General features: G+C 43.5%; 1 protein-coding gene and 1 pseudogene across 2 annotated transcripts in view; one reads left to right on the top strand and one right to left on the bottom strand.

Annotated features, from left to right (window-relative positions):
- Nucleotides 1–26,523, top strand: part of LOC311107728 (neuronal acetylcholine receptor subunit alpha-7-like) — a 69,528-nt pseudogene that overhangs the window by 5,983 nt on the left and 37,022 nt on the right. Inside the window, exon 2 of the transcript in view lies at nucleotides 14,571–14,710. The product of the transcript in view is annotated as a neuronal acetylcholine receptor subunit alpha-7-like (transcript). The remainder of the gene's footprint in view (nucleotides 1–14,570; nucleotides 14,711–26,523) is intronic.
- Nucleotides 24,931–26,361, bottom strand: LOC311107730 (kelch repeat and BTB domain-containing protein 13; the record flags this gene model as incomplete). Its single annotated transcript, XM_084150246.1, has 1 exon — nucleotides 24,931–26,361. One exon carries the CDS (start codon nucleotides 26,359–26,361, stop codon nucleotides 24,931–24,933), a length of 1,431 nt encoding a protein of 476 aa, XP_084006372.1.

The following is a 26,523-nucleotide window of genomic DNA, read 5'->3' as shown; positions in this document are numbered from 1 at the left end:
TCATTAGAATTACCAGCTTCAGAAATTGTAACCCAAATAAATGCTTCACAGAGTTCAAGTAACAGACACATCTCAACATCAACTGTTCAGAGGGGACTGTGTGAATCAGGCCTTTATGGTCGAATTGCTGCAAAGGAACCACTACTAAAGGACACCAATAAGAAGAAGAGACTTGCTTGGGCCAAGAAACACGAGCAATGGACATTAGCCCGGTGGAAATTTGTCCTTGGGTCTGGAGTCCAAATTTGAGATTTTTGGTTCCAACCGCCTTGTCTTTGTGAGACGCGGTGTGGGTGAACGGATTATCTCTGCATGTATATTTCTCACCGTAAAGCATGGAGGAGGAGGTGTTATGGTGTGGGGGTACTTTGCTGGTGACACTGTCTGTGATCTATTTAGAATTCAAGGCACACTTAACCAGCATGGCTACCACAGCATTCTGCAGTGATACACCATCCCATCTGGTTTGGGCTTAGTGGGACTATCATTTGTTTTTCAACAGGACAATAACCCAACACACCTCTAGGATGTGTAAGGGCTATTTTACCAAGAAGGAGAGTGATGGAGTGCTGCATCAGATGACCTGACCTCCACAATCCCCCGACCTCAACCAAATTGAGATGGTTTGGGATGTGTCGGACCGCTGAGTGAAGGAAAAGCAGCCAACAAGTGCTCTGCAGACGTGGGAACAGCTTCAAGACTGTTGGAAAATCATTCCAGGTGAAGCTAGTTGAGAATGCCAAGAGTGTGCAAAGCTGTCATCAAGGCAAAGGGTGGCTATTTGAAGAATCTCAAATATAAAATATATTTTGATTTGTTTAATACTTTTTTGGTTACTACATGATTCCATATGCATTATTTCATAGTTTTGATGTCTTCACTATTATTCTACAATGTAGAAAATAGTAAAAATAAAGAAAAACCCTTGACCGGTAGTGTATGTACGTGTTTGTGTTGGGTGGAGTAGTACGTATTCATTATACACCGTGACAATGATAAATAGAACGATAACTTTATAACATTAATATGCACCACAGTTTTGTTTTTATTATCGTTTAAACTACTACTATTAGTTTGATGCTTGTAGCCATCAACTTCACATTTCTCTAGTATAGGCTACTTAGCGTAATGAACGATATCAGCAAAAAAACCTGCGATAGGTGATCGGTATGGTCGTTGTCAATTATGTTCAGTTTATCATCCCAGCTCTAACAATCGAATCAAATGAAATGTTATTTGTCACATACACGTGTTTATATCTGTCTGTCTGCTTCTCTTCACCTCCCACAGGGGTTACTGTGTGTGTTTGTGTGCATCTGTGTGAATGTTTGCATAGCCGCGGGAAGATGTTTTGAGTTGGGGGGAATCCCCTTTTAGAAGATAGCATTGCATGCATCTATAATCACATTTCCGTAGTGGCATACAGTTGAGCAGATGCGTTTTTAGGATTACCACAAAAAAATTGCCTTGATCACCCAATGATGAAGATGAAGCCTAGGCTACACAAAAGTGATGGCCGATGCGCTCGTGCCAATAGCCTATCTCAAGATTATCCAGGATCTCTATACCAGGCGATACCAGAGGAAGGCCCTAAACATTGTCAAAGACTCCAGCCACCCTAGTCATAGACTGTTCTCTCTGCTACCGCACGGCAAGCGGTACCGGAGCGTCAGTCTAGGTCCAAGAGGCTTCTAAACAGCTTCTACCCCCAAGCCATAAAACTCCTGAACATCTAATCCAGACTCCTGAACATCTAATCCAGTACTCAGACTATTTGCATTGCTCCCCACCCCCTTTTTACACTGCTGCTACTCTCTGTTTATTATCTATGCATAGTCAACTCTACCTACATGTACATATTACCTTGACTAACCGGTGCCCCTGCACATTGACTCGGTACCGGTACCCCCTGTATATAGCCTCGCTATTGTTGTTTTACTGCTGCTCTTCAATTATTAGTAACTTTTTGTTATTTTATTATTGATTTATTATATATATATTTTTGGTATTCTTTCTTAAAACTGCATTGTTGGTTAAGGGCTTGTAAGTAAGCATTTCACTGTAAGGTCTACACCTGTTGTATTCGGCGCATGTGACAAATACAATTGTATTTTATTTGATACTTAGATACTCAGAATCACTCAAAAGTAGAGAAATGTGTTTTCGCTTCTAAAGACAGATTAGTCTTCTCTTTTCAGCAGTAGGCATTTTGCTTTACAAACTGTACGTTTTTCTCGTGATTGCATTTTAGAAATTTGCGAAAGGCAAACTGACAGCCGCAACCAACCATAGAAATATAATCCATAGATAGCAGTTCCCATTCAATTCAGTACTGGCAGCCATAGTGTAGCCTTGAGTTTGCCATGGTTAGAGGTTCCAAAACCCTTCTATGGATTATATGTCTATGGCCACAACGCAACAACCTGTTATATATTTAGAATTTTTTATGTTTTTATTTATGTCTGTTTCAGTGGCGGTCGGTGCCGTTTAAGATGAGGGTGGACAATTAATTTAATTTAATTATTTCTATTACAGCAAAATGGATGACTGTCATACATATTCCATTCACCCAGTTCAATGTAACAGCGATAGGTTTAGGCTACTACATGATACTCAAATTTTCCCTATACCCTTCATGAGGTTGCTACAACCTATGAATTAATGTTTACAACGTAGGTGCACACAGGTGGAGAGAAAATATATCTAGGGTATAATCATTACTCCAACAGTTGCAAACAAGAGTTTCTATTGGACAAATTCAGGTATGTTTAGCCCCGTTTCGTTCCGTTTGCTTCCGTTTAAGAAACGTTTTTCAACAGAATCGGCCGAAGGATTACACCCCTGATCACACGTAAACACGATTCACTTTTGTATTGAAGTCAATGTACCCAGAGGAGGACGGAAGCTAGCTGTCCTCCGGCTACACCATGGTGCTACCCTACAGAGTGCTGATGAGGCTACTGTAGACCTTCATTTCAAAACAGTGTGTTTTAATCAATTATTTGGTGACGTGTGTATATATTTAGTATAGTTTGATCTAGAAAGGATAACTTTTTTAATGTTTTACAATTTTTATTTTTATGAAATTCACTGAGGATGGTCCTCCCCTTCCTCCTCTGAGGAGCCTCCACTGGTCTATTTAGACAGAAGTAATATACATTTTGGTAAAATTATTTCAATTTATCAGCAGGTGCTGCAGCACCTCCAGCACCCCTACTTCCTGCAGCTATGATTGTATGTGTGTGAGAGAAAGAGAGACAGAAAGAGACAGGTGTGTTTAGAGAGACAGTGCGGAGTGGTTTCAAAACACTCCGGTCTATCCCTTCTAGGTTCTAAACTCTGGGCTTGTCTTCTATATTCTGCTGTTCTTTTTGATACCTTGTGTTCCTAACTGTCCCTCTGGTCCATAGACTAAGAATGAGTAGAATGTACATTGGCTTTGCAGGCAATATGTTTTGTTCCATACATGATGCGCTGTGTTCTCAGTTCCGATACTCTGTTCTTAGATCTTGTGTTCCATACTATGAAGTTATATATTGTGATTTTAGTTTTATATCCCTGTGTTCTGTCCCTATGTGTTTGTTGGTTTCTGGCCTGATGACCACGGCCCCATAGGGAACTACTAATAGAGCCCGACCAATATATTAGTTCACTGATATTATCGGCCGAAATTGGCCTTTTACTGCTCCATTGATAATCAATACTCAATGAATAGGATGAAAAAAGGGAACCTAATGCTTATCTGAACACTTTCAGCCATTCTCATGATGTGTCATTATTGTCACAATGTATGAAATCAACATTTGAAGTATAGTTATTGGACAATTACTAAATAAACCACTGTACCTAACATCTTTACTAAACTTTGGACATACGAGCTACCACACCCGTTCTCATGGATGGCTAACTAAAAGTAAGTAAAATTGCACTTTTCGATGGCAATTTATCAGAATTCGATGTGGAAAATGACACTTTTTCATTTCCCTGCTGTTAAAGTCAATTTTGTCCACCCGAAAATCCGTATCGGACCCAAAAAAACATATTGGTCGGGCTCCAACTACTAACCTACATATACTGGTCTCCCAACTCCATGTCCATTGGGACTAATCTGACTCTAGGGACCCTCCGTAGGGACACTTGTTCTGTTTGCCTGGCATGGCCAAGTCTCCTTAGGGACCCTTGTTATGTACCCTTGTTTCAGCTACAGTGACACAGTAGTTAAGTGATTATGAATTGGTGTAATTAGCCTAGTCATCAATAGTAGTTCAGTTCTGCCTATATGGATCAGTCTGCCCAATAATTACTCTCTGTCTGTCTGTCTTGGTGCAGTAGGAGGAACTCTAATTCTAGGCTTCAGCCTGTGTCTTGTGTCTGGAGCTGAATGTGGGATGCACATCTGAGCGTACTGACCCAGTAAAGAGTCTCAGATGGGGCATGATCACTGAGTAGGAAGGGATAGAGAAATGGAAGGAGGGAGGAATGGAGGGATGGAAGGAAGGAGGGGTATGGGAGTGTCTGCCAGTCTTATCAGTGTGTGTGTGTAAGAGAGAGAGTGTGTGTTTGTGTGCGTATACGTGTGTGTGTGTGATGGGGGAGGGAGGTTGTCTTGTCTCAGCTTCTGTTTGCAGATGCTACCCAGAACAGAGGCATATTTCCTGATTCATATGTTCAGGGTAAATCAGCCCACAATGAAGAACACATTAGTACACAGACAACGCTCTTTATACGTCTACTTACAAGGCGGGGAACCATCATCACTAGATCATCTATTAGGACACTTCTTCTTCAGGCTTTCTCAGCCAACCAGTTATAGTCTCGAAAACCCGACCCTAGGCAGCAGTGACTAGGGTCGGTTTTCAATGACGGACTCTTTTGGCAACTTCGATAAAGAAAAAAAAAATCCCAACAAATCACGAGGCAGACACATGCCAGAACTTCGTGATTCGAAACAAAGTTTGCAGGCAAAACATTTGCAGTGGTTTTAGTGAAGGTAGTTAATGCAAACTAGCCACTTGCGAAATTCACTCATTAAAAGTAACTGCCATGATATCCATCTTGCTAGCTACTATTCTGTATTTTATTCAAACGGATAAGGTAGTGATGTAGGCAGTGACGTAGTTCCTCTATGCCTAAAGAGTCCGTCATTGAAACAAGACCCCACAGGTAGGGTTTTCAAGACTATACCAGCTCAGATCTCTTTTAAAGCGAATCCTTTCGATCCCAGGCTGTGTCACAACCGGGAGTCCCATAGGGCGGCGCACAATTGGCCAAGCGTCGTCCGGGTTAGGGGAGGGTTTGGCTGGGGGGGCTTTACTTGGCTCATCGCGCTCTAGCGACTCCTTGTGGCGGGCCGGCCGCCTGCAGGCTGACTTCATTCGTCAGTTGAACGGTGTTTCCTCCGACACATTGGTGCAGCTGGCTTCCGAGTTAAGTGGGCAGGTGTTAAGGAGCACGGTTTGGCGGGCCCTGTTTCGGAGGACGCATGACTCGACCTTCGCCTCTCCCGAGCCCGTTGGGGAGTTGCAGCGATGAGACAAGATCATAATTGAAATTGGGAGAAAAAGGGGGTAAAATACAAAACAAAAACAAATCCTGAACACTTCACTTGCACAACACACGCTCCATGCCAATAAGCATGTCCAATTTGGAGCTGTTTAAAAATAGCAACACAGAACTGTATGTAGTATTTTCTGCATGCTATGGTGAACAAATGTTACTCACAATTAGGACGGTTAAACAGAGACTCAGTAAATCAGTAAGGTTTGGGTGACAGGACAGCTGAACCAAAAAGAGCTCTAATATTCATGCCTAGATTGAGAGATGGAGAGAGGGAGAGGAAAGAGTGATAAAGGAAGTGACAGGTAGAGAGGGGAAGGGGGGAAGGGGATATGGAGAATGACAGATGGAAAGAGATTGTTTTTACTGGCTGTCATTCTTACCGAGGGTGTAAATGAATTACATGTAAGTGTGATGGGCTGTGCAGCGCCAAGTCTGACTGTGGAGTTATGACTGACTCTTAAATATACCACTTTACCTAACCCTCTCCTCATATCCCTCCAACTCTCACCACTCTAACACCTACACACATGCCTGTCATTCTCTCTCTCTCGTTCCCCTCCTCTGTTCTCTTCAGTTCTTTCACTTTGTCCTGTGACTGTGAGAACTCCAATACCTCAGAGAGAAACCTGTTGTCAGAGAACAGCGAGACACTCCTCTCACCTGTCTAGAGTAGGAATGACTGTAGATGTAACAAAGTAACAAGGAATTCCTCTTTAGGACATTGCAGACATGGCTGAGAATCATGATTCCTTGTCCTACTGAGAAATAGATGATTGACACCATTAGGATTGTATGTCTTTTACAGAGCTAAGGTAAGTTAATATCCATATTAACATAAAAGGTGTGTTGTAGTTGGAACATGTTTGCGTGTGTGTCTGGAAGTTACTTTGGGGTTTTTGTGCCCTGTCTGGACAATAATCTGGGATAAAAAGACGTGAGCTTTAACACATATTAGAGGAATGTTTATTAGTGTGATAACGTGTGTGTAGAGGCCTGAGGTGTGCTGTGATTGGGCTGCTGGTGATTCAGACACACAGCTCGAGAGAGAGAGAGCTCGAGAGAGAGAGAGAGAGAGAGAGCTCGAGAGAGAGAGAGAGAGCTCTAGAGAGAGAGAGAGCTCTAGAGAGAGAGAGAGAGAGAGCTGGCCTAGCCAGTGGCCTAGCCAGTCTCCAGACCTGAACCCAATAGAAAATCTTTGGAGGGAGCTAAAAGTCTGTATTGCCCAGCGACAGCCCGGAAACCTGAAGGATCTGGAGAAGGTCTGTATGGAGGAGTGGGCCAAAATCCCTGCTGCAGTGTGTGCAAACCTGGTCAAGACCTACAGGAAACATATGATCTCTGTAATTGCAAACAAAGGTTTCTGTACCAAATATTAAGTTCTGCTTTTCTGATGTATCAAATACTTATGTCATGCAATAAAATGCAAATTAATTACTTAAAAATCATACAATGTGATTTTCTGGATTTACAGTTGAAGTGTACCTATGATAAAAATTACAGACCTCTACATGCTTTGTAAGTAGGAAAACCTGCAAAATCGGCAGTGTATCAAATACTTGTTCTTCCCACTGTATGTATGTATGTGTATATATATATATATATATATATATATATATATATATATATATATATATATATATATATATATATATATATATATCCTTTTTTTAAATATATGTCCCTTTATTACTTTCCAACACCACCACCCCTTCCCTAATTGGAGTAAACTAGTGAACAACAATGCTTAGGCCTCTACTTCCAGTTTATACATACTATATACATTTTATGGACACAGTCAATTTTACAATAATTCTGTTTTGTTTGTTTTTACTCTACCCTCAATCTCTCCGGTCATTTTCATGATGTCCATCCGGTTTGCTTCTATATGCCATATCTTTCTAACTGTGCTCTTTCACAAAAGCTCTCAACCTATAACCTATATACTTATTATGGACACAGTATGCTTACATTATTAGTTATCTTGTTGTTATTAGTTGTTGTTATTAGTCCCATCCTTCAACTCCATTCAACACCACCCATCTATCTCTTAACACCATCCATATTGGATTTCTATTTGCCATATATTTTTCATCTGTACTGTGATGTTTTACGAAAGGTTCAGAACCTTTCTATTCTCATTTTTTTCTACAGGTTGTAAATTGAAAATAAACATTTTTGCTAAAAGTATTATTATATTATTGATTGATTGACTATGACTTTTCAGATCACCCAATAATGCTATCTGCAGGGTTAGCTCCAGGTAAGAATTGCAGTCATTTAGCCATTCTTGGACCTGTGTCCAAAAACAAGCTACAAATGGACAGTACCAAAACAAATGATCTAATGATTCGGTCTCTTCGCAGCAAAATCTGCAGAGCTGGGAAGATTGTATCCCCCATATAAATACAATTCTATTGGTAGCAAGAATTGTATATAATAATTTAAATTGAAAAATTATAAGCTTTAAATCCGGCGTCGTTTTGTGTATCAATTCATAAACACTATGCCATGGGATCGGTACGTCAAAAATCTCTTTCCAACTATTTTGCAATCAATATGGGACGGCTGTCAATCCATTGGACCTTAAATGAAACTGGTATACTTTTTTATTTATCACAGTTTTCTTTAATGCAAGGCAGACAGACAAGTTCCTTACTTTTTCTCCCTCCACTTTCCTCTTCCATTTTTGCGGTAATGCTGCAATTATTTGTTTGTACTTTTGTGCAGAGCAGACATTTCCATATGTTTTTGTTAGCTGCATGTGCGACATAACTCCACCAGTCCTACCGATATCATTTACGAAGATTATACCTTTTTTAAACATTTTGTAAAAAAACAATTTAAAAAATGTTTCTATCATTTAGTATATTTGAGTTTAACCACAATATTATTTGTTCTGTCATTTCTGGAGGATTAAATTGAAATTGCAACCAACTTTCTATGGCTTGTTTTAGAAATAGTGATATTTGGGAGATTATTTCCTTTTCAAATAACTGAAAGTGAGAGGTTGTAATCTGAATAAAGGGAAAAAGGCCAGGTGTGACTGTTGCTCATTATATTTTAATAGACATTTCTAAAGTGTCGTTGGGACGCTAGCTCTAGTATAATGTCATTCAATGGGCTATTGTCATCATCACCCTAACAAGGCCTAATGAATGAGGTCACATCAGAGGTGATCAATACTGACAGATCAGGACCTGACTGGCCATGACTGACCTTTCACCTCTCTAATGGACAATACCTGGACTTTAGGACCTGGCCGTATCAATGATGGGCTGTTGATCCACTATTGGATGTTTATCTCTGAGAGCAATGGACCTTAACCTCCCCAAAGTGGAATGTTTCATGATTTACGATAGATTGAAAAGTTCACTTTAGACATAGAGTGCAGTGGTGGTAATTCACTGTTTGAATAGTCATTTTGTAACTAAGGGATGTATCTGAAGGCAGTTCAAGGAATATGGAAGAAGGAGCAGTTGTTACTCTGAGGAGAGAGAGTTGGCCTACTTACCCATTGTGAGGTAGGCCTTTGATAAAATAGGCTCAGCGTAAATCTTACTTAGGATATTTACAAAACCATAAGCAGGACAAAGAGTAACAGAAACTGGGCTGAAATCAATAAGTCAAAGCAGTGACTCAACCCAAGCCTCAATAATGCCTGATAGCAAGTGCAAGAGCAGCAGCAAGCATAGCTCAACCATCCCCTGTCTGGCCACAAAAGGAAATGAGGGGTTTTTACCCAGGGCCATACACAGACCATTGGTGGGGCAAGTGCCACAACCCCCCCCCATCCCCACCACACACACACACACACACACACACAATCATCACACATTGTGTGACGAGGTGTGAAAGAAGGAGTCAGGCGCAGGAGGTAAAATACCGAAGTCCAGAGTTTAATCTGTTTGTATAAATCAAACGCCCCAAGCGTCAGACGAAACTGTACAAGGGAAAACATCCACCTTGGCAATAACACAGTGAAATGTAGCTCAACCGAGCTACACGCTCTCACAACAAAACAATCACTCACAAAGACAAGGGGAACAGAGGGAACACTTATACACATACTAATTAGGGGAATGAGCACCAGGTGTGTGTGTGTGATTGACAAGACATGACAAGTGGAGTGATGAGAATGGGATCGGCAGTAGCTAGTACTCCGGTGACGACGAACGCCGAAGCCTGCCCGAACCAGGAGGGGGGGCAGCCTCGGCAGAAGTCGTGACACATTGTTACCTGGAAACCCACGTTGAATTGCATTTAATTCCATGTCGGGCAGAAATTAGCGTTTGAATCATGAAAGTTTCCTCTCATGACCTCTACAAGCCAGAATGTTGAATAGAATTATATTTGAATGTACTTTACCGGTTGTTTCACCAATGGAACGTTCCATTAACCTCAAAGGCATGAATGACACGATACACATTTTCAGGCCATAAACATACGTATTACCATATGAAAACATATCAATCAAGGTGCTAAACCATGCCTTAAGTTACACATTTCAATGTTACCAATTATCCTACCCCAGGACAATCAAGTAGGTTGGCATGAACCACAACACAGTTTAAACATTGCACTCCCTGTTTACCAGTCACAACATTAATACATACTCTACAATTAAGAGGGAAAACAAAGTATGTATTTATGTTCTGTAGCTTAAATTGAGTGTTTTCATTGTTAAACACGATCACATTATAGTTGTAACTTTTTATTGACAAATGCACGAGTGGAAAGAGTAGTGTAGTGGAGACGCAAACCAAAGTTTTTCAAGCCAAAACCACATGAATGGGCGTTATATTTTCATAGGTGATCAACAATCAAAATAGCGGCGAACATTGCTTAAATTACATAATGTATTTTCAATAAACAGTTTTACTCGATGATCAATTTTTCTTTGCTAGAATTATTAGGGCATGAAAAGTAGATCCATGACACCCACATTCAAATGTGGCACAGCATGCAGCACACAGCTGTAGATAGGAAAGAGATAACAATAGAACGAAAAAGAAGGAAATTAGATATCCAATCACTGTTCGTGCACAGAAGTTGGTCTCACAGTTAGTCGCAGATGGTCTCACAGACAGAGACTGATACAAAGAAACAGGGACAGAGAGATACCCTATCCATTAAAAGACTCCTCCCCACCTCTCCTTCGACATTTAAATCTCCTCGTGTATGTGAGCGTTTGTGACAGAAGCTGAGACCACAGACATGCCGTTTTTCTAATTAAATGAAGAGATTATGCATATGAGGTGAGTGTGTCTGTGTTCTGTGAGTGTGTGTTGTGTCGTTTGTGACTCCATAAACACACACTCACTTAAAACCAACCAGAACCAACCAGAGAGGACTTTCTCTTTGTCAGTCAAGGAGCTACTACAATCCTCCCTGCAGTCATGTAACAGAAGAGCTTTAATGAGTAGCTTATGTTATCACACTGTTTTAATGGGGGATGGAGAGATGAAGAGAAAGAGGGAGATGGTGAGAGAGCGGTGGAGGGGGGTAAAACATGGAGAGATGGAGAAGATGCAGAGAGAGATCCTCACAGTTGTTATCTGAGACATGACTTTCTGCGTTCCTTTCCTTAATCTCTCTGTGTTTGATAGGGCACCATGCGGTGTCTGCTAGATGAAGCCTCAGCCTCCCTGCTTCTCATAGCTCTTTAATAAGCTAAGTGAATGAAAGAAAACAAGATCATAGAATAGCCTTACAGAGTCCTGGTGTATGTTGTGTTACACCATACTGACATTTGGTTGTGAATTAAAGTTTGTGTAATATGTTTCATTAGATTACCACATCCCACCCTGTAAGTCATTTAACCACATCTTCACAAGGCATTCCTCTGTGAGAGGGTGCTTATCAAATGGCTCCCTAATCCCTATATTTTTATATTTTTACCATGGCCCATGGTGACTCCATAAACACACAACAGTAGTTCACTATATAAGGAATAGCCAGGGTGCCATTTCGGGCGCACACAGAGTGAGTTTTTTAATCGGTAATCATTCACCTTATTAGTTTAGGTGCAAGTGTATATTCCCCGCTTTGCATATCAGAGAGGAATAAAACATGAAAGAGGGAGAGTGGAAAGAAGGCTGTTTCTGCAAGGCTGCAGAGTGTGCAGGAGACATGCAGATACAATGATGTGCATTATGGACAAATGTAGATGACATCTCAACACCTTTTCAGAACCCATAGGCCTATGTGTTATACATTAGGTGCTGAATTGCTGATAGTTATGCCAGTACACAAGTTGGATGTATTGATGTGAATATGGATAGCCCAGCTATAGCACAGCTATTTTCAGGTCTCTCCAGAGATGTTAGATCGGGTTCAAGTCCAGGCTCAGGCTGGGCCACTCAAGGACATTCAGAGACTTGTCCAAAAGCCACTCCTGTGTTGTCTTGGCTGTGTGCTTAGGCTCGTTGTCCTGTTGGAAGGTGAAGCTTCGCCCCAGTCTGAGGTCCTGAGCGCTCTGGAGCAGGTTTTCATCAAGGATCTCTCATTACTTTGCTCCGTTCATCTTTCCCTCGATCCTAACTAGTCTCCCAGTCCCTGCCGCTGAAAAACATCCCCACAGCATGATGCTGCCACCACCATGCTTCACCGTAGGGATGGTGCCAGGTTTCCTCCAGACGTGACGCTTAGCATTCAGGCCAAAGTGTTCAACCTTGGTTTCATCAGACCAGAGAATCTTCTTTCTCATGGTCTGAGAGTCCTTTAGGTGCCTATTGGCAAACTCCAAGCGGGCTGGCGTGCCTTTTACTGAGGAGTGGCTTCCGACTGGCCACTCTACCATAAAGGCCTGATTGGTGGAGTGCTGCAGAGATGGTTGTCCTTCTGGAACGTTCTCCCATCTCCACAGAGGAACTCTGGAGCTCTGTCAGAGTGACCATCGGGTTCTTGTTCACCTCCCTTCTCCCCCGATTGCTCAGTTTGGCCGGGCGGCCATCTCTAGGAAGAGTCTTCCAAACGTCTTCCATTTAAGAATGATGGAGGCCACTGTGTTCTTGTGGACCTTCAATGATGCCGAAATGTTTTGGTACCCTTCCCCAGATCTGTGCCTCGACACAATCCTGTCTCAGAGCTCTACGGACAATTCCTTCGACCTCATGGCTTTCGCTCTGACATGCACTGTCAACTGTGGGACCTTACATAGACAGGTGTGTGCATTTCCAAATAATTTACCAAAGGTGAACACCAATCAAGTTGTAGAAACATCTCAAGGATGACTAATGGAAACAGGATGCACCTGAGCTCAATTTCCAGTCTAATAGCGAAGGGTCTGAATTCTTATGTAAATAAGGTACATTTCTAAAAACCTTTTTTCGCTTTGTCATTATGGGGTATCGTCTGTAGATTGATGAGGGGAAAACAATTATTTTAATCAATTTTAGAATAAGGCTGTAAAGTAACAAAATGTGGAAAAAGGGAAGGGGTCTGAATACTTTCCGAATGCACTATAGATGATTTAATACAGTATGCGTGTGTTGTATAGATCACTGTCTATAGATGAATAAGTGGCTGCAGCGGTCAGGTTTATTCTCTCTCTCTCTCTGATCTCTCTCTCTCCTTCTCCTCTCTCTCTCTCTGACCTCCAGTAGAGTCCTGTCCTGCTATAACTCACCTCATTATGGCCCTAATGGACCTCGTCAGCAACACGCTGGGACAGAGATACATCTCTCCCTTTCTCTCTCCCTTTCTCTCTCCCTTTCTCTCTCCCTCTCTCTCTTTCTCTCTCTGACCTCCAGTAGAGTCCTGTCCTGCTATATCTCACCTCGTTATGGCCCTAATGCACCTCATCAGCAACATGCTGGGACAGAGATTCATCTCTATCTTCTTTCTCTCTCTCTTCTTGCACTTTTCCATGCACTGTACCTGTCTCCCTGCTTCCCTTGCTAACCCTCCCTGCTTTCTTTGTTTCTCTCTTACATGCATATGAGACTGTCAGTGACGTGTATGCATGTGACTGAGTGTGTGTGTGTATGCCTGTGAATGATGTGAATAGCAGTGCTTGTCTTCCACAGTTTGCCCCATCTGGGGTTGGTTCTGCAATGGGGCGAGAGGTTTGAATCCCAAACATTTACATTTTAGTCATTTAGCAGACGCTCTTATCCAGAGCGACTTACAGTTAGCGCATACATTATTTTATCGAACCCACAACCCTGGCGTTGCAAACGCCATGCTCTACCAACTGAGCTACATCCCCTGCCGGCCATTCCCTCCCCTACCCTGGACGACGCTGGGCCAATTGTGCGCCGCCCCATGGACCAACATGTACTGTAGAATACATCTACTTGTCTCTATCTGTATTCTATACAGTCCTCTATGAACCAACCCAGAACAGTGTCTTTACTCTTTAAAAAAAAGTGCTATGTAGAACCTAAAAGGGTTCTTCGGCTGTCCCCAAAAGAGAACCCTTTGAATAACCCTTTTTGGTTGCAGGTAGAACCCAAAAGGGTTCTACCTGGAACCAAAAATGGTTCTCCTATGGGGACAGCCGAAGAACCCTTTTGGATAAGAGTGCAGGACTGGACTAAGTATTTTCTTATAATCACTGTGTGAACATTTATGTACTCCTTTCTTCCTCACATATGAAGAGAACACATTTAGGTCATGCATCTGTTTAGCCATAGCTCTGAACAAACCCACTTTTAGGATCAGTTAATGTCTGTTGTGGTGTCAGTTGGCCCTAGACTAACACAACTGTGATGTCTGTGTGTTTAATGTCCCTTGTCCTTAACTGACCAGTGGTGTATCTTCTCCTCTCATCTCCTCTGGCTTCAGCTTTAGAGCTGAATTTTAATAGGATCAGTGGGAGAGAGAGAGGGAGGAAAGGAGAGGAGAGAGGAGAAAAGATAAGGGGAGGAGAGCTGGGCCAGCAAACACATTATCTTAATCACTACTGACCCCCTCCCACCCAGCCAACTGACTGAGAGAATAATAAGCTACAGAAGATACATTTTATTTTACTAACATGAACGCTGACTTGTTTCCTTGCTGTACCCCAGGGTCCCTACAGGGGGAGCACCAGCGCAGACTGTACAAGGAGCTAATGGCCAACTACAACCGCCTGGAGAGACCAGTGATCAACGACTCCTCTCCTCTTCTGGTGGAGCTGGGAATGACTCTGCTGCAGATCATAGACGTGGTGAGGGAGGGACTGTGTGTGTGTGTATGCGTGAGAGGGGGCGGGGGGCATCAATGTATTAGCTACTTGTTTATGTGTGTGGAACAGTGGCGGTCAGTGCCGATGATTGTTTTTTAAATGAACATGGCCTTATTTGTATTACAGCATATTGGATGACTGCCATTCATATTCCATTCACCTAGCTCAATGTAACATCGATAGGTTTAGGCTACTACATGATACTCGCATTTTCCCTGTACCCATCATGAGGTTACTACAACCTAGCCTATGAATGAACGTTTACAATGTAGGTTGAGAGAATTTTGAGTAATCAAGGTGACAGACAGTGACACATTCAATACCACTTTGCACATTATTGCCTGCATCTAGCTGATCTAGGGTATAATCATTAGTCCAACAGTTGCAAACAAGAGTTTCTATTGGCCAAATTCGGGTATGTTTATCACCATTTCGTTCCATTTGCTTCCGTTTTTAAGAAACGTTTTTTCAACATAATCGGCGCAATGAATACACCCCTGATCACACGCAAACACAGTTCACTTTCATAGCAGACACATATTGTACAAACAGCTCGTTGTATATATATTTCCTTCTCGCATCTATCTATGTTCTCTCTTCCTCTCACCTTTTCGCTTCGCTTGTGGACTTCAGTGCACAACACATCAGCTGTCTGTGACCAGGCGAAAAAACCTTTCCAAGCCAAACCTTCATATCATGACTGCTAACCGTTACACACAGCCTACATCGTTGTCACGCCATAGTCAACATAGCTACTAGAACTAACGTGTTAGTAAACCCGCTACAATTAAGCAACGAGTCGGAGTCAGAGGCCAAGCCTTCTCAGGTCTCTCTTCCACCCGTTACAGGGTCTGAGCCACCGAAGCCTCCTACCATTAGCTCTGACAAATTGAAAACTCTAGTCATTGGCGACTCCATTACCCGCAATATTTGACTTAAGAATAATAATCCAGTGATCATACACTGTTTACCAGGGGGCAGGGCTACAGACGTAAAGGCTAATCTGAAGATGATGCTGGCTAAGGCAAAACCTGGCGAGTGTAGAGATTATAGGGATATTGTTATCCATGTCGGCACCAACGATGTTAGGATGAAACAGTCAGAGGTCACCAAGAGCAACATAGCTTCAGCGTGTAAATTATCTAGAAAGATGTGCCGGCATCGAGTAATTGTCTCTGGCCCCCTCCCAATTAGGGTGAGTGATGAGCTCTACAGCAGTCTCACAACTCAATCGCTGATTGAAAACTGTTTTCTGCCCCTCCCAAAAGATAGAATTTGTAGATAATTGGCTCTCTTTCTGGGACTCACCTACAAACAGGACCAAGCCTGGCCTGCTGAGGAGTGACGGACTCCATCCTAGCTGGAGGGGTGCTCTCATCTTATCTACAGTGAGGGAAAAAAGTAGTTGATCCCCTGCTGATTTTGTATGTTTGCCCACTGACAAAGACATGATCAGTCTATAATTTTAATGGTAGGCTTATTTGAACAGTGAGAGACAGAATAACAACCAAAAAATCCAGGAAAACGCATGTCAAAAATTGTATCAATTAATTTGCATTTTAATGAGGGAAATAAGTATTTGACCCCTCTGCAAAACATGACTTAGTACTTGGTGGCAAAACCCTTGTTGGCAATCAGAGGTCAGACGTTTCTTGTAGTTGGCCACCAGGTTTGCACACATCTCAAGAGGAATTTTGTTCCACTCCTCTTTGCAGATCTTCTCCAAGTCATTAAGGTTTTGAGGCTGACGTTTGGCAACTCGAACCTTCAGCTCCCTCCACAGGTTTTCTATGGGATTAAGGTCTGGAGACTGGCTAGGCCACTCCAGGACCTTAATGTGCTTCTTCTTGAGCCACTCCTTTGTTGCCTTGGCCGTGTGTTTTGGGTCATTGTCATGCTGGAATACCCATCCACGACCCATTTTCAATACCCTGGCTGAGGGAAGGAGGTTGTCACCCAAGATTTGATGGTACATGGCCCCGTCCATCGTCCCTTTGATGCGGTGAAGTTGTCCTGTCCCCTTAGCAGAAAAACACCCCCAAAGCATAATGTTTCCACCTCCATGTTTGACAGTGGGAATGGTGTTCTTGGGGTCATAGGCAGCATTCCTCCTCCTCCAAACACGGCGAGTTGAGTTAATGCCAAAGAGCTCGATTTTGGTCTCATCTGACCACAACACTTTCACCCAGTTCTCCTCTGAATCATTCAGATGTTCATTGGCAAACTTCAGACGGCCCTGTATATGTGCTTTCTTGAGCAGGGGGACCTTGCGTGCGCTGCAGGATTTCAGTCCTTCACGGCGTAGTGTGTTACCAATTGTTTTCTTGGTGACTATGGTCCCAGCTGCCTTAAGATCATTGACAAGATCCTCCTGTGTAGTTCTGGGCTGATTCCTCACCGTTCTCATGATCATTGCAACTCCACGAGGTGAGATCTTGCATGGAGCCCCAGGCCGAGGGAGATTGACAGAAACTTTTGTTTCTTCCATTTGCGAATAATCGCACCAACTGTTGTCACCTTCTCACCAAGCTGCTTGGTGATGGTCTTGTAGCCCATTCCAGCCTTGTGTAGGTCTACAATCTTGTCCCTGACATCCTTGGAGAGCTCTTTGGTCTTGGCCATGGTGGAGAGTTTGGAATCTGATTGATTGATTGCTTTTGTGGACAGGTGGCTTTTATACAGGTAACAAGATGAGATTAGGAGCACTCCCTTTAAGAGTGTGCTCCTAATCTCAGCTCATTACCTGTATAAAAGACACCTGGGAGCCAGAAATCTTTCAGATTGAGAGGGGGTCAAATACTTATTTCCCTCATTAAAATACAAATCAATTTATAACATTTTTGACATGCGTTTTCCTGGATTTTGTTGTTGTTGTTATTCTGTCTCTCACTGTTCAAATAAACCTACCATTACAATTATAGACTGATCATTTCTTTGTCAGTGGGCAAACGTACAAAATCAGCAGGGGATCAAATACTTTTTTCCCTCACTGTACCAACATAGACAGGGCTCTAACTCCTCTAGCTCCACAATGAGACAGGGTGCAGGCCAGGCAGAAGGCTTTTAGCCAGCCTGCCAGCTTAGTGGAGTCTGCCACTAGCACAGTCAGTGTAGTCAGCTCAGCTATCCCTATTGAGACCGTGTCTGTGCCTCGATCTAGGTTGAGCAAAACTAAACATGGCGGTGTTTGCTTTAGCAATCTCACTGGAATAAAGACCTCCTCCATTCCTGTCATTATTGAAAGAGATTGTGATATCTCACATCTCAAAATAGGGCTACTTAATGTTAGATCCCTCACTTCCAAGGCAGTTATAGTCAATGAACTAATCACTGATCATAATCTTGATGTGATTGGCCTGACTGAAACATGGCTTAAGCCTGATTTAATTTACTGTGTTAAATGACGCCTCTCCTCCTGGTTACACTAATGACCATATCCCCCGCGCATCCCGCAAAGGCGGAGGTGTTGCTAACATTTACGATAGCAAATTCAAATTTACCCCCTGGACCTACTCATTGCCACAGTCATACCCTGGATCTAGTTTTGTCCCGTGGAATAAATATTGTGGATCTAAATGTTTTTCCTCGTAACCCTGGACTATCGGACCACCATCTTATTACGTTTGCAATTGCAACAAATAATCTGCTCAGACCCCAACCAAGGACAACCCAAAGATTCATAGAGGCCCTTCCAGACTCCCTCCACTTACTCAAGGATGTCGGAGTACAAAAATCTTAAATGTAACTTTGCGTAATACCCTAGATGCAGTCGCACCCCTAAAAACAAAAAAAACATTTGTCACAAGAAACTAGCTCCCTGGTATACAGAAAATACCCGAGCCCTGAAGCAAGCCTCCAGAAAATTGGAACGGAAATGGCGTCTTCCTACTACCTTGGAAAGAAGGTACAGAGCAATATTGAAGAGCCCTCACTGCTGCTCGATCATCCTATTTTTCAAACCTAATTGGGGAGAATAAGAACAATCCTAAATTTATATTTGACACTGTCGGAAAGCTAACTAAAAAGCAGCACTCCCCAAGAGAGGATGCCTTTCACTTCAGCAGTGATGAATTCATGAACTTCTTCGACGAAAATATCATGATCATTAGAAAGCAAATTACGGACTCCTCTTTGAATCTGCGTATTTCTCCAAAGCTCAGCTGTCCTGAGTCTGCACAAAACTGCCAGGACCTAGGATCAATGGATACACTCAAGTTTTTTAATCCAATATCTCTTGACACATTCATGAAAATAGTCATGGCCTCAACCTTCAAGCTGCATGCTGGACCCTATTCCAACTAAACTACTGAAAGAGCTACTTCCTGTGCTTGGCCCTCCTATGTTGAACATAATAAATGGCTCCCTATCCACTGGATGTGTACCAAACTCACTAAAAGTGGCAGTAATAAAGCCTCTCTTGAAAAAGCCAAACCTTGACCCAGAAAATTAAAAAAACTATCGGCCTATATCGAATCTCCCGTTCCTCTCAGAAATGTGAGAAAAAGCTGTTGTGCAACAACTCACTGCCTTCCTGAAGACAAAAAATTTATACGAAACGCTTCAGTCTGGTTTTAGACCCCATCATAGCACTGAGACCGCACTCGTGAAGGTAGTAATTTACCTTTTAATGGTGTCAGACCAAGGCTCTGCATCTGTCCTCGTGCTCCTAGACCTTAGTGCTGCTTTTGACACCATCGATCACCACATTCTTTTGGAGAGATTGGAAACCTTAATTGGTCTACACGGACAAGTTCTTGCCTGGTTTAGATCTTATCTGTCGGAAAGATATAAATGTGTCTCTGTGGATGGTTTGTCCTCTGACAAATCAATTGTACGTTTCGGTGTTCCTCAAGGTTCCGTTTTAGGACCACTATTGTTTTCACTATATATATATATATATATATATATATATATATATATATATATATATATATATATATATATATATATATGTGTTGTATATATTTCTCAATCTCACTTTCCATCCTTTAACTAAATATACTTTCCTGCAACCCGCCTCACCCAATGTGGAACGGATTCTATTAGTTCTTTATACAACAACTTTTTATCTAGAACCTCCGGCTGAAACTAGCCAGCTAACTAGCTACTTGCTATTAGCCACCGTTAGCGGTCTTCACCATTGTCCGTGGCCTGCAATACCTACCAGCCAGCTCTAGCCTGGACAATTATCGGCCAGTCTGCACATCGCGCTATCGAGCCAGAGCATATTGGATTTTCTGCCGGAATCACTGAATCACTGGACCTTAACACCGGATCATCGCAACTAGCTAGCTGCAACCGAATGGCTGTTGTTGTTGTTGGCTAATCACCACTGTCCCGAAGCAAGCCCCAGTTAGCCTTGAGCTAGCCTCGAGCCAGGCCCATCTCCCAGCTATCTACTTCTCTGTCAACCAGACGGGACCTCCTAGTGTTGACACGGAGCCCCGCCGATCCATAACGACTGGTCTGCCGACATAATCGTCTGATGTGGTTTCAACTGGCTTCCCGTTGCGACGACCACGAAGATCCATCTGCTAGCCCCGGCCCGCTAGCACACACAATCAACAGCCGTGCCTCCTACTCGCTTTTTCTAAACTAGATGCCCTCAATCTCACACAAATTATCAAGAAACCTACCAGGTACAACCCTAAATCCGTTAACATGGGCACCCTCATGGATATCATCCTGACTAATTTACCCTCTAAATACACCTCCGCTGTCTTCAACCAGGATCTCAGCGATCACTGCCTCATTGCCTGCGTCCGTAATGGGTCCACGGTCAAACGACCACCCCTCATCACTGTCAAACGCTCCCTAAAACACTTCAGCGAGCAGGCCTTTCTAATTGACCTGGCTCGGGTATCCTGGATGGATATTGATCTCATTCCGTCAGTAGAGGATGCCTGGTTGTTCCTTTAAAAGTGCTTTCCTCTCCATCTTAAATAAGCATGCCCCATTCAAAAAATTCAGAACTAAGAACAGATATAGGCCCTGGTTTACCCCAGACTTGACTGCCCTTGACCAGCACAAAAACATCCTGTGGCGTACTGCATTAGCATCGAACAGCCCACGCGATATGCAACTTTTCAGGGAAGTCAGGAACCAATATACACAATCAGTTAGGAAAGCAAAGGCTAGCTTTTTCAAACAGAAATGTGCATCCTGTAGCACTAACTCCACTGGAGTGACAAACCGCCCTTGCTGTCTCTGCCTGGCCGGTTCCTGTCTCTCCATTGGGATTCTCTGCCTCTGACCCTATTACGGGGGCTGTCTCAGCCTCTCAGTATCTGTGCTGCAATAGTCTATGTACCGGGGGCTAGGGTCAGTCTGTTATATCTGGTGTTATTCTCCTGTCTTATCCGGTGTCCTGTGTGAATGAAGTATGCTCCCTCTAATTCTCTCCCTCCCATCCTGGAGGACCTGAGCCCTAGGACCATGCCTCAGGACTACCTGGCCTGATGACTCCTTGCTGTCCCCAGTCCACCTGGTTGTGCTGCTGCTCCAGTTTCCACTCTTCTGCCTGTGGCTATGGAACCCTGACCTGTTCACCGGACGTGCTACCTTGTCCCAGTCCTGCTGTTTTCAACTTTCTCTCTCTACCGCACCTGTTATTTCAACCTCTAAATGCCTGGCTATGAGCAGGGGCCCTCCTATAGTCCCACCCACTTGGGAGCCAGCGATCCCGCAGGTGAAGAAGCTGTATTTGGAGGTCCTGAGCTGGTGTGGTTACACGTGGTCTGCGGTTTTGAGGCCAGTTGGACATACTGCCAAATTCTCTAAAATGACGTTGGGGTTTTGAGGCCAGTTGGACATACTGCCAAATTCTCTAAAATGACGTTGGTTTATGGTAGAGAAATGAACATTCAATGCTCTGGCAACAGCTCTAGTGGATATTCCTGCAGTCAGCATTCCAATTGCAAGCTCCCTTAAAACTTGAGAAATCAGTGACATTGTGTTGTGACAACTGCACATTTTAGAGTGGCCTTTTGTCCCCAGCACAAGGTGCAAATGTGTAATAATGATCATGCTGTTTAATCAGCTTCTTGATACAGTTGAAGTCGGAAGTTTACATACACCTTAGCCAAATGCATTTAAACTCAGTTTTTCACAATTCCTGACATTTTAATCCTAGTAAACATTCCCTGTCTTAGGTCAGTTAGGATCACCACTTTAAGAATGTGAAATGTCATAATAATAGTAGAGAGCATGATTTATTTCAGCTTTTATTTCTTTCATCACATTACCAGTGGGTCAGAATTGTACATACACTCAATTAGTATTTGGTAGCATTGCCTTTAAATTGTTTAACTTGGGTCAAAGGTTTCGGGTAGCTTGCCACAAGCTTCCCACAATAAGTTGGGTGAATTTTGGCCCATTCCTCCTGACAGAGCTGGTGTGTAGGCCTCCTTGCTCGCACACGCTTTTTCAGTTCTGCCCACACATTTTCTATAGGATTGAGGTCAGGGCTTTGTGATTCCTTGACTTTGTTGTCCTTAAGCCATTTTGCCACAACTTTGGAAGTATGCTTGGGGTCATTGTCCATTTGGAAAATCAATTTGCGACCAAGCTTTAACTTCCTGACTGATGTCTTGAGATGTTGCTTCAATATATATCCACATAATTGTCCTTCCTCATGATGCCATCTATTTTGTGAAGTGCATCAGTCCCTCCTGCAGCAAAGCACCCACACAGCATGATGCTGCCACCCCCGTGCTTCACGGTTGGGATGGAGTTCTTCGGCTTGCAAGCTACCCCCTGTTTCTCCAAACATAACGATGGTCATTATGGCAAAAGTTATATTTTTGTTTCATCAGAACAGAGGACATTTCTCCAATAAGTACGATCTTTGTCCCCATGTGCAGTTGCAAACCGTAGTCTGGCTTTTTTATGGCGGTTTTGGAGCAGTGTCTTCTTCCTTGCTGAGCGGCCTTTCAGGTTATGTCGATATAGGATTTGTTTTACTGTGGATATAGATACTTTTGTACCTGTTTCCTCCAGCATCTTCACAAGGTCCTTTGCTGTTGTTCTGGGATTGATTTGCACTTTTCGCACACCAAAGTACGTTCATCTCTAAGGACAGAACGCGTCTCCTTCCTGAGCGGTATGATGGCTGCGTGGTCCCATGGACTTTCTACTTGCGTACTATTGTTTGTACAGAAGAACGTGGTACCTTCAGGCATTTGGAAATTGCTCCCAAGGATGAACCAGACTTGTGGAGGTCTACAATTATTTTTCTGAGGTCTTAGCTGATTTCTTTTGATTTTCCCATGATGTCAAGCAAAGAGGCACTGAGTTTGAAGGTAGGCCTTGAAATACATCCACAGGTACACCTCCAATTGACTCAAATGATGTCAGTTAGCCTATCAGAAGCTTCTAAAGCCATGACATAATTTTCTGGAATTTTCCAAGCTGTTTAAAGGCACAGTCAACTTAGTGTATGTAAACTTCTGACCCACTGGAATTGTGATACAGTGAATTATAAGTGAAATAATCTGTCTGTAAACAATTGTTGGAAAATTACTTGTCATGCAGTCCTAACCGTCCTAACCGACTTGCCAAAACTGTAGTTTTGCTCTCGCTCTCTCTCTCGCACTTCTCCTTAATTTTGGAATAAATTAATTTGTTCAAAGCTGTTCAACTATTGTCTTTCTCTCTCTTTGAGTCAACTACTCTCCACATTGTATGCACTGCTGTGCTAGCTAGCAGTAGCTTATGTGTTCAGTACTAGATTCATTCTCTGATCCTTTGATTGGGTGGACAACATGTCAGTTCATGCTACAAGAGCTCTGATAGGTTGGAGGTCGTCCTCCGGAAGTTGTCATAATTACTGTGTAAGTCTATGGAAGGGGGTGAGAACCAAGAGCCTCCTAGGTTTTGTATTGAATTCAATGTACCCAGAGGAGGACGGAAGCTAGCTGTCCTCTGGCTACACCATGGTGCTACTGTAGACTTTCATTGCAAAACAGTGTGTTTTAATCAATTATTTGGTAACGTGAATATATTTAGTATAGTAGATAGTTTAAAGGATATCTTTTTTAATGTTTCACTATTTTTATTTGTATGAAATTTGATGAAACCACGACTGACACTTTCACTATTGGTGGGCTTTCTAAGAGATATTTTGAAGGTTTGAATATTATCTGTTGAGAGTGCTTGTGTGTGTGTGTGTGTAGAAGTGACATGTACAGTGGCAGGTATGTCCTTCTGAGGTTAGGTGACGTGTCTGTTAATGTGTAGATGTAATGCACTTCTGCTGTTTGGCTCCTGTTATACAAGACCTCCCAGACACACACACACACACACACACACACACACACACACACACACACACACACACACACACACACACACACACACACAGGCACACAGAGCACTGTTTCTGATTAGCAACAGCTGCTTCTGCTGTGGTATGTAAGCTGTTTTGGTGGCTGGATAGCCTCCATGGAGTGTGTGTGTGTGTGCAGGTAAGGGTAATGTACTGTATGTGAGTATTAGTCTGTGTGAGTGAGTGTGCATGTCTTCACCTTATTGCTTTGTTGCTGTAGTTGCTAACCATGAAAATAGTTGTCCTGGACCTAGTACATACTGTATATTCATACAGATGCAGCGCCTGTGGTTCTGTTTTGTAATTTGACTAGATTTAGTGAATTCTATTTATTTTCTCTTTATTATGCATACTTGTGAGCACAATATTCCATACTTGTTTTCTAGCACAATATTCTATACTTGTTTTCTAGCACAATATTCCATACTTGTTTTCTAGCACAATATTCTATACTTGTTTTCTAGCACAATATTCCATACTTATTTTCTAGCACAATATTCCATACTTGTTTTCTAGCACAATATTCCATACTTGTTTTCTAGCACAATATTCTATACTTGTTTTCTAGCACAATATTCTATACTTGTTTTCTAGCACAATATTCTATACTTGTTTTCTCTCATTTAAAAAATAAAGGGTATTTCAGAGTTCTAAGAGGTTTTCCACAAATTGCTTAATTCTGTCTGACAATGCTACCCTCCATCTGCCTCCTGGGGTTTAACTGGGCCATGTTACTTTTCACATCTGACACCATGTAACAATGTCGTGTGTTGTTACTGAACAGAGACAGGGGAGAGGTGGCTGAAGTTAACCTGTGCTTTAATACAGTAACCCCCCCCCCCCAAGCACCGTAGTACATCTCTATCAGTGTACACCATTACAGGCCAGTCTTGGGAAGCCTCAGTAAACATGTCCATAGTGAGCCACTCTTGGGAAAGCCTTTCTTCGTCTCCCTACGGGGTTTCCATGTGTCCCCAGCAATGGTATACTCCAGAGTTAGCATGTGTTTGACCGTGAACACAGAGTCTCCCCTGACCATGGCGGTAAACAGCGCTCCCTTGGTGTTGATGTAACTTCCTGGTATGGCGGTCCACTGTCCTGTGGTGATGTTGTAACGGTCCATGAGGCAGCGTAGGAAGTCGTCCGAGGGCCCATTGCGCATCACATACAAATTGTCCCTGTGGGCCACCATACAGTGGCCATAGCTCTGCGGCCTTATCATCGTGGTGGCTAACATCCACTCGTCTTTCGCCGGGATGTACTCGTAGATATCCGTGGTGTCTGGCGGCCTCCAGAAACACACAAACATCCGCCTTCGGGCAATGGCGCATGCCACAGCTGCCACAGGCCGTGGTGCGGACTGTACAAATGCCCATTCTCCTGTGGCTACATCATAAGCCTCGGCGGAGGACATGGTCCTTTTCTGGTGCTCGCCGCCGATGGCGTACAACTTCCCCTCGTGCCCCAGAAGGGTGAAGTCAGCGCGGGGCTGTTGGGGTCCAGGAAGCACGCTCCACGTGCTCATCCCTGGGTCGTAGCAGAAGCCGCCGTCCACCGTGCCTTTACCATAGCCATAAATACCCCCCACCACGTACAGCCGGTTGTCCAGGACGGCGACGCCCGCCATGGAGGTGCTGGCGTGGGTGGGGAGGTCTGTCAAGTGCCTCCACTCTCCCTCCGCCTCGTCCAGGTAACACACGGTCCTGAAGGTGTCCTTCAGCTGCTCCATAGAGGGTGAGTGGGTTCCCAAAGCGACGAAAGATGCCGGCGACAAAGACTCTGCATACCGTACCAACTCCTCAGGTAGAGTGCTTGTCGCCGCCCCCTTCAGGTCACTATAGGCATCGCAGAGGAACAGGGCAGCACTGTGGAACAGGTTGTGCAGACCAAAGATGGCCGCCGCGTGGTAGAGCAGGAGGCAGTTGTCCGAGTCAATGATATCGCAAAGATGCTGGGACAGTGATGCCACCTGGAGAAAGGCAGCACATTCCACAGCCTCTATGAGTTCATCCGGGTCCTGTAAAGAAAGTTTCTCACCCCTGCACACGGCCAAAGCGATCAGGAAACCCCGTGCATGCACTCCTCCTTTTAGATGCAGCTCATCCTCCTGGCTCTCCCTCATGCCAGACCGGAAGAGGGCACGGAAGTACTCACTGCACTGCTCCAGCAAAGCCCGGTCCACAGTTAAAACACTCCCCTCCACCCTTACCCTCAGAGAGCCTGCCTGCTGCACTCCCTCCCCCATCTTGGGGCTCTCACTTTGGGCTTCGGCAGCCCTTTCGAGTCCCTGGCTTCTGGAGGCTTCCATCTCATTCTGAGCTTGGTTCCTCTACCTCAAACTTCTTCCTGGTGACACTGCACTATGGCAAAGGTAACACAGGCTAGGACTAACAAGGTTTTCACTAGGCTTGATGATATTTAAAAGTGTGCTAGGAGTGTGCAGAGTTGTATTGCTGCGCCTTTGCCTGCT

This window comes from Coregonus lavaretus (assembly GCF_964263955.1).
Source record: "Coregonus lavaretus genome assembly, chromosome: 32".
NCBI lineage: Eukaryota > Metazoa > Chordata > Actinopteri > Salmoniformes > Salmonidae > Coregonus > Coregonus lavaretus.
This window is presented reverse-complemented; position numbering and strand designations above follow the sequence as displayed.